This window comes from Pseudorca crassidens, chromosome 3 (assembly GCF_039906515.1).
Source record: "Pseudorca crassidens isolate mPseCra1 chromosome 3, mPseCra1.hap1, whole genome shotgun sequence".
Taxonomy (NCBI): domain Eukaryota; kingdom Metazoa; phylum Chordata; class Mammalia; order Artiodactyla; family Delphinidae; genus Pseudorca; species Pseudorca crassidens.
Genome location: NC_090298.1, coordinates 124,396,565 through 124,414,642, shown reverse-complemented (window position 1 = coordinate 124,414,642; position 18,078 = coordinate 124,396,565). Strand labels below are relative to the sequence as shown.

General features: G+C 34.5%; 1 protein-coding gene across 3 annotated transcripts in view; it reads right to left on the bottom strand.

Moving 5' to 3' along the window:
* SPINK5 (serine peptidase inhibitor Kazal type 5) overlaps window positions 1-18,078 on the bottom strand; it is a 69,641-nt gene that overhangs the window by 40,315 nt on the left and 11,248 nt on the right. For all 3 annotated transcript variants that reach the window (XR_010942169.1, XR_010942170.1, XM_067732181.1), the window contains 5 exons: window positions 9,626-9,753; window positions 7,829-7,895; window positions 4,210-4,337; window positions 2,721-2,802; window positions 466-593 (listed from right to left, as the gene is read on the bottom strand). Coding sequence is in view for 1 of the 3 variants with exons in the window: in XM_067732181.1 (XP_067588282.1) it covers window positions 466-593; window positions 2,721-2,802; window positions 4,210-4,337; window positions 7,829-7,895; window positions 9,626-9,753 (533 nt within the window). In the remaining 2 variants the exon portion in view is untranslated. The remainder of the gene's footprint in view (window positions 1-465; window positions 594-2,720; window positions 2,803-4,209; window positions 4,338-7,828; window positions 7,896-9,625; window positions 9,754-18,078) is intronic.

The window sequence follows — 18,078 nt, the reverse complement described above, 5'->3', positions numbered from 1 at the left end:
CTGAGTACAGTCCCAAATTTTGAAACCAAACTCAGTTATAACTTACTGAGAAATGTCACATTATATGAAGTAACATTTACTGTAATTTAATAAGAGTTCATGGTTGTTTCATGGGCAACTTCAATAATCAGTTTCTGCAGTAAGTGTTAACTTTGGGTCTTTGCCTCTCTGGAAGATGAGATGCCTATAAACTTGTACAACGGGTTCACAATATGAAGCTTCAGCAGTAGGGAGAATTTGATATTTGCATAAGTCAGGATGTTCCAGTGCTAAGAGAATGAGTGTCGGGGCTAACAGACATCTTGGCATAAATGCTCTAGGTACTTATTCCCAGCTCTATTACTTACATTCTCCATGTAATTTCCTGAACTCCCTTCCCAGTTTGCCCATCTATGAAACAAGCTAGTTCTATTAGATTACTGTAGGTTCCCTTTTCTCTTTGACATTCTAAAACTCTGTACTCACTAGAAGTCTTGACACATGGAACACAAGTTGCTATGCATTTTCCCATCTGGGCCACGAATAGGGTAATTTTCTTTGGTACAGAAAGGGATTCCATTCATTGCATGATCCTGATACTCACTGCAGAGTTTCTGAATAAAGAAAATAAGACAGTTTAGATATGGTTCTCTATAAACTTTAGATACTCTTTATCAAAGATATTGGAAAAGAGGAATTAAGGATAAAAAAATAAAACATTTAGGATGTATAATTGTCCAAAAGTTTTGTGATATTTCTCTGCTTGTAAGATTCATCCATTTGGGGCTTCCCTGGTGGCGTAGTGGTTAAGAATCTGCCTGCCAATGCAGGGGACACGGGTTCGTGCCCCGGTCCGGGAAGATCCCACATGCCGTGGAGCAGCTAAGCCCATGAGCCACAACTACTGAGCCTGCGCTCTAGAGCCCACGAGCCACAGATACTGAGCCCACATGCTGCAACTACTGAAGCCCGCACGCCTAGAGCCCGTGCTCCACAACATGAGAAGCCACCACGATGAGAAGCCCGTGCACTGCAATGAAGAGTGGCCCCGGCTCGCTGCAGCTAGAGAAAGCCTGTGCGCAGCAACGAAGACCCAGTGCAGCCAAAAATAATTTAAAAAATAAATTAAGATTCATCCATTTAAGTGTTCAACAAATATATTAAGTTAAAGGGATTAAATATGAATGTGATTTAGCGCTTTTATGTCAAGTGAAAAGGATAAGGAATTGCAATATAAAAAGCTAAGGGATATGACACATGTCTAAATTAAGTATGCACTAGCATATAGGAAAGAATGATCCAAGGAAGTTCAGAGAAGAGCTTATATTTGAGTTGTATCTTTAGAATGTGCCTAGGAGAACAATGTGGCAAAAAAGTCCTCCAGGAGGAATTATGATATGCAAAGACACAGGCGTAAAAGAATATGTTATTTTGAGATAATCTATTACAGTCAGGAGTATAGTGGCTAAAGAATTAGCAGGACACAAAGAGGAAGGTTTGGGAACTCGTTAAAAGGAGACCTTGAAGAAAGTCAAAATCAGACTACTAAACTTTGAAAGGACTTTGGACTTTATTCTTAGGAAATGGAAAACAATATTTATAGCAGAGAAGGACCTAATCAAATCTTTGTTTTAGAAAGATTATCCAGTCGGATGTGTGGAGGGTTTAAGTGACTAAAGACTGAAGCTAGGGAAACTATAGAAGAGAAGGAAGGAAGGGAGGGAGGGAGAGAGGGAAAGAGGGAGGACGGAAGGAAGGAAGGAAGGAGGGAAGAAGGAAGGAAGGGAGAAAGGGGGGAGGGAGGGAAGGAGGGACGGAGGGAGGAAGGAAGGGAGAAAAAGAAAAGGAAGAGAGAAAGGAAGGAAGAAATTGAAAGTGAAAGATAGGATAGTTGAGGGACATTTAACAGCTAAAATTAAAAGGACTGTGTAACCTAGGACTGAAGGAAAGAAAGCAGTTGAAACAGGCCTTAGCAATTAAGATATAGTTACATGAAGGCAGAAGGTGGACTACGGGAATGAGCTATTTTATGAAACTGAACTACACTTCATAGAAGGTGGGATAACTCTAAGGAATAAGTTAAATAGGGTCTCTTTAATGGAGTGAAATGGTCCAAATACACTCTAGAATACCTGTAAACATTAGATTTTCATAATGCCATTGGTTCATGGAAGTATTTCCTACTCTGTGAAAACAACATGGAAGAATAATTGAATCTTGAAGATTGAGGAAGATGTTGGCTAGAAGTATAGAGAACAGGCAGGATGCTAATGTATCAATGCAAAAGAAAGCTATTAGGTATCTGTGCTAAGATGACAGCAGTGGAAAAAAGGGAGATGACTAGTTAAGAGGTGTTTTAAAAGTAGAATGTCGTATGATTTTAAAAGGATCGTATTAAAATTTTACATTGCTATTGCTTTCAAAATGAAAACCCCAAAACAACTGTCACACATTTGAAGAATGTATATCAGCTTTGAATTCAGATAAGCCTTGATATATCACCTTCATTCAGGAGTGTAGAACTGTTTTTATTAATGTGCCTTAATTTCCTCCAAATAGAGCTGAAAATTGTAATGTCATAAGTATTCTAAATCTTATAAAATAGTAACTAAAAATTAGTCTCCAGAAACCCATTAGTAGTGGAGGAAAAATAAATAAATATTGAAAATGCATTCTAGAGTAAAGTACACACATGCACACCCTACAAAAGTCGTAACTGAATTGATCAAACTAATCCTCACCTCAGTTTCTCTTTTAACTTTTTCTTTAGCCTTTCTCAGGCGTTCATCTGCTTTATTTTTTTCTTCTGAAAAATGCTGTTTGCTGGAGTAAGAAACAAAAATAAGGAAGTGAATATAGATGTTTTGAATCTTCAAGCTACAAAATGGTCATTTAGATGCAAGTGGAAAAAAACAGCTAAGTGTTCCTGAGTTTTAGAACAAACATTTTCAAACCACCCTAAAGCCCCTTATGAAATTGAAATCTTCACCATTTCCCCAAAGAACCCCTTGCATTTTGCCTTTAAGTTTGCCATTTCCTTCCACTGTAACAATCTTTTTCTTTTTTTTTTTTGTCATCTTCCCTTTTAAACCTCCCCAGCTTAAATTCTACCTTCTTTAAGAAGACATCCCATACCTCAAAGTGGAAATGAGTTCTACATCTTTCAGTGTGTTTTCATACTTGTATATTCTTCTCTTATAGGACAGTTTTCACTCTGTCTTGCAATGTATATGTGTGTGTGTGTGTGTGTGTGTGTGTGTGTGTACATCCAAGGATTATTTTTGCTATTAGCCTTAAGCTTCTTGAGAGCAGGGATCTTTGTCCATACATTCATTCATTCACTTATTTATTCAACATTTGGTTAGTAATTATTTTTCAGCAAGCATTGGAAAGCACTCTGGGCATATAGTTCAGTAGTTTACAATATAAACACATACCCTATCTTCTTAGAACTTACAGACCAGTAGAGAAGAGTGACAGTCAACAAATAGTACTAGAAATAATTATACAAATACCAACTATGATGACTAGTATAAAATAAAATTATCAAGTGTTATAAAGATTGAATTTAATTAGTGATTTTAGGAGATTTCATCCAAGGAAGGATAATCTTGAAATCTTGAAATGTCCATAGAAGAGACATTAGCTGGCCAAAACAAGAACTGGCAGTCAGAAAGTGTAGGAAAGAGCTCATAGAGTTCAAGGATCTAAAAAAAAATGTGATGAGACCTTTCCTGAGCCATCTTTATAAGTGCCATAATTTATATGTTGTGGGATTTGCTCTTCCCCCAGGGTCAGATGTCCAAGATGAAAAGAGAGAGTTAATCCAGTTCACATATGAACATGGATTTTTTTGTGGGCATCCCATCTATTCTGCCACAATGGGGTAATTACTGAAGGAAAAGAATCAAAGTCCTAGTGCCTGCTTTTAACCCTCATTCTGTACTATGACTAGCTCATAAAAAGGCCTACAAAGGTCATGGGAGAAAATGTAAACAAGTATTTTGTAATCCAGTCATCCTACTGGAAATTAGAATCCATTTGTATTAAAAAAGAAATGTATAGCATTAGAGCCTACTTATTAGGTGGTATTATGATTTGTAGAGGACATAAAACAGCTCAAAAATTCTCAACAACAAATATTCCCATGAACATTGTTCTTATTCATCATTTTAGTCACTCTCCACTTCACCTTTTGAGTAACTCCAAAGAAACCACATCTATACTTACAAAATTTCAGCACACAGGGCACATTTGTTGCCATGCATCCTGCCATCAGGGCCACGGACTGGCTCACTCTCCCGTGTACAAAAAAGTCTTCCATTCCTCACTTGGTTTTCATATTCCTTGCAGAAATCCTTTAAAAAGACAAGTAATTACATTTAGCACTTTTCTATTCTTTAATCTAGAAAATGTGCATCATGGATTTATAGTCAAAGAATGTCATATCTAGAAAGTGTTGGTGAACACACACAACGTATTAATGAGAAATAGTAATTACATTGTCAAATTACTCGGTACCTGTATATACTATGTCGTGTATTTATTAAAAGGTAAAAGATCCTAGGAAAGAATAAGCCTGAGCAAATACTTTCTAAAATCAGATAGTTTTTGTTCACTTTCAAATCTATGGAAAAAGATAATAAATAAAAGATCTGTCATGAGGTTCCAACAAAGACATAACAAAACACAGCAGCCAAGACAAAATAAAAGTGTTGCCAATGAGCAGAATATAGAATCTGTAAGATGAGATACTTAAGAGCTACTTAATATGGAACAAGTCAAGAACAATTTTACTTAGTTTGCAAGGAAAAAGGAATAAGATGGTATCCAACAGCATTATGCTTACTCTATTTGTTTCCTCTGTGGATCTGTGGACCATTTTTATATATACTCTGCCACCTTTATCAATGTTCATTTCTAACACTGCAGGTGGAAACCTCAGGAGTGAACCTAATTTTCCTTCATTACCCACTTAGAAATGCAGACCATCAAGACTAATCTTTATTTAGAAAACCTAAAAATGTTGTGACTTCCTCCCAAAATTCAGAAGAGGTTTATACACACAAATTTCCTGATTGATGCTTGAATTCAGTATTTTCAAGTTTCTCTGTGTTTTGAAAATTCTATTTGATAAGGGCCATATATATGTGTGTGTGGGTATGTGTGTATACAAAAGTTATATTTAATTATATATGATAAATATATATATAAACTTTAAAACACTATACCAAAACACTACTTGATAGCATATATTACTATAATATAATCTATAAAAATGCTTCCTTCTCTGTGGCCTTTTTCAACTGTATGACCCTCATCTTCCCATTTCAGCTAAAAAAACGTGAGCATAAAGAGTATGGTTTATTCACTGCCGTATTATTTACAATAGCCAAGACGTGGAACAACCTAAGTGTTCATCAGTAGATGAATGGATAAAGAAGATGTGATATATACATATATACAATGTGTATGTATGGATGGATGGAATATTATTCAGTCATGAAAAAGAATGAAATCTTTCCATGTGACAGTATGGATGGGTTGTAAAGGGTATTATGCTAAGTGAAATAAGTGAGACAGAGAATGGTAATTACTGTATGACTTTCCTTATATGTGGAATCTAAAAAAACAAAACAAAGGAACAAATAAAACAGACTCATAGATACAGAGAACAAACTGGTGGTTGCCAGTGGGGAGGGGAGTGGGGTGGGGTAGGGGAAATAGGTGAAGGGGATTAAGAGGTACAGATTTCCCATTATAAAATAAATAAGTCATGGAGATGTAATGTACAGCAAAGGGAATATAGTCAATAATATTATAAGAACTTTGTATGGTGACAAATGGTATCTAGACTTATCATGGTGACTGTTTTGAAATGTATATATATATATATATATATATATATATATATATACACAAAATCAGTGTGATGTACACCTGAAACTAACATATTGCATATCAATTATACTTCAATTAAAAATTTTATTTTAAAAAAGAGTGTGGTTTGGAGTCAGAAGGGAAATTAAACTGTGGCTCTAACTCACTGGGAGACCATAGCAAAGTCACATCACCTTTGAGACTTCAGTCTCACTACCAACACAAAGGCAGTTTTCAGAATAGCTGCTCTTTAGGACCTTTTCTAGATCTAGTATTCTCTGATTTTAAAAAATATATAACTCACACTTCATTAGGACACTTTAAAAGAGAATCTAATGAGGAGATATTTGTCTTTAGAGGAGTAATGGGTGTGTTCCGAACTTCCTGGTTGTAACAATCTAGGAATACAGACGCAGAAGACAGTCACCTGATAATCACAGTGTGGTAATAAAATTGATGCTCAATGGTTCCCATAAAAGAAACAATGATAATTTCAGTTTATAAGTTGTGATTCATCCAAGGAGATTCTAAAGAAATGCTGCTGTGTGATCAACCCACTGACAGGTTAATTATGGGGCAAATATTGAGCCATCACAATAATGCAGTCCTGTTCAACATAATCATGTCCAATGACCCCACCAAAACAATGATCCCAGCCACAGACAAAAAGAAGGAAAAGTAGCTGAGGCATGATGAAAGACAAGGGAAAAGAAACTCCCTGTTTATGAAGTAATAAAATGTTGAATATCACGAGATGACCCAAAGTGTTATACTGAAATTTAACAACCACCACAACAAAATTGCTTTTCAAATCTCAGTGAGTGTTGAACACATTATGGATAATTATGAATGCTCTGTGTTTCTTAATTTAAATTCTGAATGCCCTATTTAGGGTGGGACATTTGTTTCACTGAATGGCATTATGAAGTGGAAGTTCAGCTCTTAAATACCAAAAATTGCACCTGTGTCTCCCCTTAGGAAAACATATGCCCTACAATCCACAAAAATAGTATCTTTTTATTAGCACCAAAGGGTGCAGGACACAGAATCAGAATCCAACAGGAGGGTAAAATTGAGATCATTTACCCAACCTCCTTATTTTACTAATAATGAAAATTGAGACCTGGACAGAAGAGATGAGTTGCTCAGTTTCACACACCCAGAGAAGGACTAAAACTCAGGTGTTCTGACTTTTCAACAAAAGACTACTCATTACCAAAGTAGCTGCTATCACTTTCACTGAAAGTAGGGTTTAATAACCTTGGTGATTTAAGAAATCCAGGCTGTGTCATCTACAATGCATATTCAATTAACGAAAGGAATAATTTTTTATACTAGATTGAAAAACTAAATCATCGAATAATTTGAAAAACCTTAATTTTAAGGTTATTTTAAAAACAATATCAATAATTGTTTGAGGTTTTTGTTTAATCAGAAGCATGACCTTTATAATTGCATGCCTCTCTGAACATAATAACCATAATGGAAAAATGAATAACTAATTTGCATCAGTGGGAATATACATAAAATACACCAGTGGATATACTGTTTAAAAGATTCTGGAATTATTTTCAAGTTAGTCCTGTCAAATTTATATTAAGTTGCTTTTTTAACTAATTTATTCAAAGCAAAAGTAATTTACACTAAGTCAAAGAGAAGTCTGGTGGAAACTAAGCAGAATTTAATTTGCATAAACTTTGTCTTCTCTTGTTTTTTTTAAGCAAGCAGAGTATTTTGAGCTTTAGGTGGGAAATGCTATTTTAACTTTGAATCTAGTGATTAATATACTTAGGAATATTATACTAGGAATACTGTACTAGGAATTCAACTTGGGAAACTTTAAAATTAAGGAGAAAAGTTCAATGTAATAATGAAGAACAATGACATGATTGAATTACCTTAAAGGTTCAAGTATAAATTGTTAATATTTATGTCCACAAGAACCAAATTGTGTTGATGAGAAATTTACCTTTTCAGCAGTTCGTCGAATTCTGGTTTCACCTTCTCGCTTGGCATTTTCTTCAGCTTCTTTTAAGCTGTTAAGAAAGGAAAATAGTTGGTCGGTTTATGACTTTATCATATCTTCAGTGTCCAGTTCTGTGCTAAGCACTTCCATATCCTTTGCTCAACTTGCTCAACCCATCCACTTACATGAGACAAGCTTTGCCTGTCTTGAATGTTTGAGCCAGAAAATTGCCAAAGATTAAGGATGGGTGTGAAACTGACTCACTGACAATCAATCAATTAGAAGCCTTGTTCTGTAAAACTGGATGGGTGTGACTCCTTGATTGACACACAAGATTGTCAGGAAAACTTGCTCTAACAGGAAGAACCAAGAGCTTTAAAACAATGCTGTGACAAGGATGAAACCAAACTAAGCATTTGAAGTACATGTTGTCATCCACACCCTTATGTATAGCTTTTTTAAACCTTGTAAAGTACTTGTTTGCCTTCATGTAAAAGCACCCTTGTCAATAAAAGCTACATTGAACTGAGCTTCTAAGTCCTTTCAGATCTATTATCTAACTGCAGTTCAACTTGGAGATAGACAAGACTATCTTAGTTCTACAGAGGAAAAAACCAACCAGGAGTCAGGGAGGTCAGATTCTCTTTTTTAGCTAGCACATGGAAAGAAACACAGAATCATAGAATTAGGGCAGGTTTGAGCACTAAAAGTGCATGCCTCCTAGATAAGAAAGTGGAAATGAGGATGATTTCCTGTCTGGAAACCAGTTATAATAACTATTTTTAAACCTGAGAGGACATGCCCTTGAATTCCACACAGCATACTATAATTTTCAAAGACAGATGTGAAGTCCTTTAATCTGTTAAATCTTTCTCTCTCCTGATTTTAAAAATCCAGTGATATAAACAGAGCACTTTAAGGCTTGCTGACAAACGGATTAGAGAATCTATGCTTTAACAGTCAGAATATTAAAGACTCTGTGGATCTTACTCATTTCTGTGTCTCAGTGCTCAGAGCAGTGTCAGGCACTGAGAGAAAGATTAACCCAACAGTTCTTCCCTTTCATAAAGTCCCACCTTTTATACAACTAATAAATCCAGCCACATGACATTATTTTAAATTAGACTGTCATCTTCAGTGAGAGTATCTATACATGCCTGAATGAAGCAGTACATGTCAAATGACTGACTTAGATTATTCCACAAGAGAGCACCTTTTAAATTTTGAAATATTATGCCTTATAAAACACTGTGCATTTTCAAGTCATTATAATTAAATAAATTAAATAACTAGCATAACCGCTTTATCTACTCCTTTTTTTTCTTTTTTCTTTTCTTTTCTTTTTGCGGTATGCAGGCCTCTCACTGTTGTGGCCTCTCCCGTTGCAGAGCACAGGCTCCAGATGCATAGGCTCCGGATGCGCAGGCTCAGCGGCCATGGCTCACGGGCCCAGCCACTCCGCGGCACGTGGGATCTTCCCGGACTGGGGCAGAACCCATGTCCCCTGCATCGGCAGGCGGACTTTCAACCACTGCGCCACCAGGGAAGCCCTATCTACAGTGAGAGGCCCGCGTACCGCAAAAAAAAAAAAAAAAAAAGAAAAGAAACTTTATCAGATAATATGAATTAAAAAGAGAAGAAGCCACTCTGGGAGCAAGGCCCATTTCACCTTATAAAGACAAAGGATAACATGCTTGAGGAAAAGGACTTTATCTCTCTGTGGAGTGGTTCTCAGGATAGCAACCAAGTACATTCTCATCAGGTCCACCTGCTGGCCAGCTTGGGGGTGATGATACTTACAATAGCTCAGCACACATCACACACTTATTGACATGTGTCCTTCCATCAAGACCAAGAACTGGTTCATTTTCCCTTGTGCATCCAAGTCTTCCATCCTTCACATAAGGCCGAAAATCACTACATATATCCTGAAGAACAGGGAAAGAAACTTCACATTTACCATCCGGATGGTAATGCTTACAACACCATTTTCAGAAATTTTATAGAGCCCAGTGCCCCTCTGCCTAGTGCACACTAGCTACCTAGAGCAATGCCAGTCATGTAAAAGTAGGTCAGTAAGTACTGTATAATTCACATGGTTAACTATAGAACTCGTTTACTTGTTTATTCATTTATTAGTAAACGTGGATAACCTATGATGTGTTAGAACAAAGGTAGAACACAATCCTTGCCCTCAACTTGCTCACAATCTACTGGGTGATACAAAGAGACATTTAAAATACAACGTGCTACAGAGAACTGTATTCAATATCCTATGATAAACCATAATGGAAAAGAATATTAAAAAAAAGAATGTATATCTATAACAATCACTTTGCTGTACAGCAGTAATGAGCACAACATTATAAATCAACTATACTTCAATAAAAGAGAGTTACAAAAGATAAAACAATGTTACCTTCTCACTGTTTTTCTTTAATTATGGAAAATGTGGCTTTTTATATAAATAGGTTATTTATGTTAACATGTAAGGGGTTTATTGTAATTTAAAATGAAAAATAAACATATTTTTGAAGTTCTCAGTTTTTACTCCTGATACAATAAATATCTATAGATATAACTCACATAAACAAAGCTCCTTGAGGTCCTCAATAATTTTTAAGGGTTTAAATGAGTCCTAAGACAAAAAACATTGAAAACCACTATCCTAGAGTAATCCTACTTTCCAGGGATAAATGTATTTGTGATTTTTTAGGTATCTCCCTTTTTTCCCTAAGCATATAAAAGCAAAAGCATATTTACACACATATATTTATCTTTTTCTCATAAAAATAATGCTATACAGCTAAAAAAAATACAATGTGCTAATATCCTATGATAAACCATAATGGAAAAGAATATAAAGAAGAATGTGTGTGTGTATATATATATAACTGAATCACTTTGCTGTACAGCAGAAATTAACACATTATAAATCAACTATACTTCAATTAAAAAAGACAAAAAATATAGTTTAAATAAATCTAAAGAAAAAAATACAATGTGCTAAATGTCTTGATGGGGGTAACCTCACTCACTTCCCCTATTATCACAGGCTCACAGAATTTTAGCATAGAAAGAAGGTGCTAGCCCAACTGAAACGTTATTTGGCAACTCATCATTGTGACATAAGCTAGATATTCTGATTCAGAGTTAACTTGAACTTAATTTCTATCTAAAACCAAAGAATATGGTTCAGAACTTAATTTCTATCTAAAACCAAAGAACATTGCAAAACAAATTTTTTGATGTCATTATTGTCATAACAAAAATGTCTTTATTATAGATTTGGAAAACTTAGGATATGGACCTGTGACTTAGTATGGCACACAATATCAAGAATAAAGTAGGATAGACACAAATGTAAAATAAATTTTTGAACCAGAAGATTACACTGAGGAACTCTCCTAGAAGACAATTAAAAAGGAAAAAGAATTTAAACTAGAAAAGAAAATCTATGAAACATACCCCACTCTTCATGTCATATATTTAGGAAGAAGTTAAAAATAGAGTGAAAACAGGTTAAGTCATGGCCATATGTGCTACCCCATTCACTTGGTTGTTCATTTATTCCTCAAAACCCATTACCCATTTACTAGGCTCTAGGCATTCCACTAGACTGTGACACAGCAAAAAAAGAGAAAAGGAATATGTACTCTAACGGATTTACATTCGTTAAATAGGGGAAGAGATAGACAGTAAATACAAAAACTTTAAATTATAACAAGTGCTATGTAAAATAAACTGCACGATATGACAGCACCCAGAATAGGGGCTATTTTAAGTATAGTGTCAAGAAAGATCTTTCTGCAAAGGTAACATTTGAGGTGAGATGGCATTAATGAGGAGGAGCCGGGCATTAAAGACTTGTGGAAAGAACATTCCAGACATGGAGAACTGCAGTTGCAAAAGATTTGTGATAGGAACTAGATTCTCCTGTTTAAGGGGCAGAAAGAAGAGAAGTGTGTTTGGAGCATAAGGAAAAAGCAGGAGCGTAAGGAAAAGCTGCTGATTTTCTCTCAAAAATCATTTCTGGAGAAATTGCAGAAGCATGGGGATAGGGATCCAAGCAATCAACTTGGGGCCATCACTCCTCTCCCGCTTCACCAGTGAAACCAACAGCAGCCTACTAGGTCACAGATGTTGGCAGGGTGATGGACAGATCAAAAGCCCAGCTGGGAGGTGATGAAAACAGGTGTAAGCGTTTACTACTCCACCTCCTCCTCCTCCAAACCCCAAGGGCTGGTGGATCACAGCCTACAGTGAACAATTCTTCCTGATGCTGACAATTTCTGAGAGCTTACAGATGGATTCTTGACATGGTGAAGTGGCAGCAAACTGGAGTTAACACTGGTTCTAGAACCTTCAGCTCTGAGTCTTATCCTTTGTCCTCTCCTGACACTTACCAGGAGAGGCAGAGGCTGAAGCTTGGCTTCAGTATTTTCTAACTCACTTTAGCAGAAAAAAATTTACTACAGAAAAATTAAAAAGCCCACAAATATTATAATAGGATAAGAAAAGATACAAGGCAAAAGTGAATAAGAAGAGAGCAGAAGCAAAAATATTAATATATAGAATTCAGTCCCAAATGCATCATAAGTAACAAAGAAGGACATTACATAAAGTAAAAGGAAGAAAAGAACAAGAAGGTATAATAATCATGAGCATACATTCAATAATACAGGCTCTAAATATGTCAAGTGATAACCAATATAATTAAATAAATCAATAACTGGTGTTCGAGTTTTTAGCACACACTTCTCAGAAGCTGATATATCAAAGGAAAAAATTAAGGTACTTAAGTCATTAGATTTTAATAGAAAACTACATCCAAGAAACAGAAAATAAACCTTTTTTCAGAAGATATAAAACATTTATAAAAGTAGAATATTTATCAGGCCACAAAGAAAGTCTTAGGAAATTCCAAAGGATCAGTGTCATATGGCCCATGTTCTTTGACCACAATTCAATAAACAAGTTAATTTAAAATGGAAAAAAAGTACCACATATTTGTAAATCAAATAATGTGTTACTAAATAAATTTGGGAGGGAGGAAAGTTAAGAAATATTTGGCAAAGAATGACAAATGAAAACACTTCAAGTACAAATCTGAGACAGATGAACACTGATACCTTCAAATACACTTGTCATGAAATTTAGAAAGTTAAAATTTAAAGACTAAGTATTGCTCAATTCACTGTAAAATGAGCAGCAGAGCAAATAGGAATGAATAACATAAAGAACAGAAACTACAGAGAAAATTAATAAAAAAGCTAATGTTATAGTTTTCTAGTACAACTGATAAAAAAAAAGAGAAGATGACAATTTAAAATATATATAGTGATATTGGAAATAACTGAACATTAAGAAATAATACAATGAAAGCATATTGTGAGTATCTATATGCTAATGCATTTGAAAACCAAAATGGAGACATGGCTACAAAAAAAGTAGAAAATACCTCCGCTGGTGTCCTAAGCAGGAGGAAAGTTGAACGTATCAATAAGTATATTAACTAATTGATATACTGGTCTGAGATATTCTCTCCCCAAAATGCCCCATTTCTAATAGACTTAAAATACATTTTTCTAAAACTTTGAATTTAAGGAGTATGTACTGGAGACATAGTTGGGGTTTTTTTTTTTTAGCATATAATAGTCTCAGCCTTTTGATTGGGATGTTAAAACCATTTACATTTAATATAATTATCGATAGGATTGTATTTACATATGCTATGTTTCTATTTGTTTTTAATATACTCTTGTTCTTTTTACTTCTCTATTCTTCCACTATTGCCTTCTTTTTGGGTTAAATATTACTAGTGCGTCTTTTTTATTCTCCTGCTGATTTTATGCATTTATTATACATGTCATTTTCTGATCGGTTACTCTAGTGATTACAATAAGCATCCTAATTTATCACAATCTACTACCAATTAATACTTAATTCTAGTAAAATATAGAAACTTGGCCCCAATTGTAGCTCTATTTTCTCTGTCTCCTTTCGTACTGTAACTATCATACATGTTATATTTGTACACCCAATAAAACAGCATTATAATCATTGCTATATACAATATTATATCTTTAAAAGAAGCTAGGTGAAAATAAGGGACATATATTTATAGAGTACTTCATATTAACCCCTATATTTACCATTTCTGGTGCTTTTTATTTCTTTTTCTAATTTCAAGTTACCATCTGGTGGTCATTCCTTTAAAGAACTTTATTATTACTTATAAGACAGATCTGTTAGCAACAAATTCTCTCAGATTTCATTGATATGGGAATATCTTCATTTTGCCTTAATTTTATAGGGTAATTTTTGTGGATATAGAATATTGGTTAACATTTTTTTTCTTTCAGCCCTTTGAGCATCTCTTTCCATTGCCTTCTGACCTTCATTATTTTAAATGAGAAGCCAGTCATATATAATGGGTTATTTTTCTTTTGCTACTTTTAAAACTTTCTCTTGATCTCAACATTTTGATCATAATGAGCCCAAGTGTAGATCTCTTTGATTTGTTCCATTTAGAGTTTGTTGAAATTCTTGAATATAAAGATTCATTCTTTCATCAAATTTGATACATTTTAGGCTGTTATTCGTTCAAATAATTTTTCTATCCAGTCTCTGTCTTCTATTTCTGGCATTCCTATTTCACATATACTGGCATTCTTGATGTCTCAAGGACTCTGCGACTCTGTGCAATTTTTGTCAATATTTTTTCCTTCTGTACTTCTTTTGTTAAACTTTATTAATCTTTCTTCAAGTTTACTAATTCTTCTTTTACTATACAATCTCAAAGCTGCTTTTGAGCCTTTCTACTGAATTTTTAAAACTTGAGTTATTGTGCCCTTCATCTCCAGAATTTTCATTTGGTTATATATATACATACATATATATGTGTATATATATATATATACACACATACACAAGTGTATATGAGGGTGTTATATATAACTTTTCACTGAAAATCTCTATTCATTGTTATTACGTTTTCCTTTAACTCTTCAAATATTGTTTTCTTTAGTGTTGGACACCTTATAAATAGCTTCTTTAAGTCTCTGTCTGTCAAACTAACATCTGGAACCACTCAGACAGTTTCCATTAACATTTTTTCATGCCAACTATGGTTCATATATTCTATTTACTTTGCCTATTTCATAATTTTTGTTGAAAACTGGACATTATGGATAATATAGTTTAGCAACTCAATTTATTCCAAAGATGATTTTCGCTGTTTTATTGTTTGCTTCTGTGGTTGAGCTAAATCTCTGATCTCTTGCTCTCCCATAGTGTGCAGCTGTTGATGTGTATGCTAAGAAAATGTTTATTCAGTCATACCTTTGTATCCATTGGGGGAGTGGTTCCAAGACCCCCATGGATACCAAAATCCATAGATACTAAAGTCCCTTATATAAACTATGCACATCCTCCTGTATACTTTAAATTATCTCTAGATTACTTACAATACCTAACACAATTTAAGTGCTATGTAAATAGTTGTTAAGTACAATATAAATACTATGTAAATAGTGGCCAGCATGGGGCAAATTCAAGATTTGCTTTTTGGAACTTTCTGGAGTTTGTTCGTTTTTAATATTTTTGGTCTGTGATTGCCTGAATCCATGAATGTGGAACCCACAGACATGGAGGGATGACTGTAGTTTTTTGGTTTTTTTAAGCCTGACTTTTTAGGTTTTTTCTCCCTGGATCTGTGTAACTTAGCAGTAGGCCAATGATTAGACAGAGTTTATGCTCAAGCTAGTAAGGTGTCTATCCTCCACAGATGGACCTGTGTATGTAGGAGAGGGTATTCAAATTTCAGGCTACTTTTACGTCTACCCTAGCATTTGCTTTCCACTGGGATTTTCTTGTGTCTTCTAAGTGCTTGCACACATCCCTATGATTGTCCAGGACTTTATGAATTGCTTAGTCCCTTTTTGTCTCTGCTGCCCTGTTATGAAGACATAGCCAGAAATATGCTTACTGCTATAACCTAAGATCATTCTCCTTACTGGAGTAACCAAAAATATCTCTGGATATGTCAGTTGCCCACTACTCAAAATTAAATAAACCCCTTTCAACATTTGCAGTGCAGTTGCTGATCCACATAGCCTGCTCTGTTTTGGTAGACCCTCCATATCAACCAAGCCATGGGAGTGAGATGGGACTATCATTAAGCAAGAACATCATAGAATCCCATTGCTCTTACCCAGAGTTCAACAGTTTTTCAAGCATAACTGATTGTCAGATTAACATAGGCTGCTGGTCAATTTCCAGAATGCTAAAATGGTTGTTTTACTCAATTTTGTGTAGCCTTATAGTTGTTCTTTGGGGAGGGAATTAGCTGACCTCCTTATTCAGCAATAGTCTGAAGTGCCACCCCCTCAGGGTAATTTTATATTGATTCCCAAACCAGATAAGAATAATTAACAAGGGGAAAGTATAGACTCATTTTACTTACAAAAATAGTTTCAAATTTTCTAAATAATAACTATGCAAATTCAACAGTGTATTAAAAAATGCATTATGATTATGATTTACCCTAAGAAAATAATAATGATTTAACATTTAGCATGGTTATCAAAAAATGTATTATGTTAATAGACTGAAAGAGAAAAATTGTAAAATTATTTCAATAGTTGCAGAGAAGGCATGTGATAATGATCAAAACATATTCAGAAGAATAAAAACAGAAAGGAACTTCTAAACTTACTAAAGTTTATAGAAAAACACCTATGGTAAACAATATACTTAATGGAGAAACTTTGGCTATATTGCATTTAATATAGGCAGAGAAAGGGCAGATTGAAGTCCATTATCATTGCTACTGTTGAACTACTGTATTGAACTCTAGATCCTCACCAATGATATAAGGAAAGAAAAAGAAAGAAGTGACAAGATTGAAAAGGAAGTTATAAAGCTTCTATTATTTGCAGATGATGTGATCAACTTACAAGAAAAAGACAACAGAATTAAAAGATAAATTATAAGAATTAACAAGATATCATAAAGGTTTTTAACAGAAGATAAACCTATAGAAATCAACAGAATTTGTCTATGCCAACAATAATCAGATATAAATACCATAAACAACAAAATACCACTCAAAAGAGCAATAAAATTACAAATTTTCTAGGTATTGGCAAAAAATACCTGTGGAGAATATTTTATAGATTTCATAAGATACACAAAAGTTATATGAATTAATAAGATATTCTATGCCTTTGACTTGGGCAAGTTACTATTGTAAAAAGTCAATTTTACCCAAATTAATTTATAAATTCTCTGTAGCCTTTACCACATTGAGTTCTCAAACTCAAGTTGGATTTTTAATAAACTTAGTAAATTTTTTATTTCAAATATATATGTGGAAAAATATATATCTGTGCATAGGTAAGTCAACTTTGAAAAAGTGAGATAAGAAAGGGGACTTGTCTTATTAGTTATTAAAGAAATGAACAATATGAACAAAAAAGGGAACTTAGAAACACATACACACCTATGAATTTAATATCCTACAAAGTTGGCAGCTTAAATCAATGAGAAACACTGAATGAATGAATTGATCAATTAAAAAACAAAAGTTTCTACATAGGCCAAAGATGTTAGTGATTAGAAATTATGGAGGATTTCAGAAAACTTGGGTGGTAGGAATGGAAATCATGAAAAGGAGTCAAATTGGAATATGCGTTGGATGCAAAACCAAGACTTGTTGATGGATTGCATATCAGAGTCATAAGGTTAAAGGATGACATACATAGTAATGAAGAATAAATTGATGATGCAAGAGAGAGAGGATGTCTATAGGAGGAAACTTCTTGAACAAAGCATCTTATTCTGAGAGTAAGAAGCAGGGTTAATTTTCTTTTTATTAACATCTTTATTAGAGTATAATTGCTTTACAGTGGTGTGTTGGTTTCTGCTTTACAACAATGAATCAGCTATACATATACATATATACCCATATCTCCTTCCTCTTGAGTCTCCCTCCCACCTTCCCTATCCCACCCCTCTAGGTGGTCAGAAAGCACTGAGCTGATCTCCCTGTGCTATGCGGCTGCTTCCCACTAGCTATCTATTTTACATTTGGTAGTATATATAAGTCCATGCCACTCTCTCACTTCATCCCAGCTTACCCTTCCCCCTCCCTGTGTCCACAAGTCCATTCTCTACATCTGCATCTTTATTCCTGTTCTGCCCCTAGGTTCATCAGAACCAATTTTTTCTTAGATTCCATACATATGTGT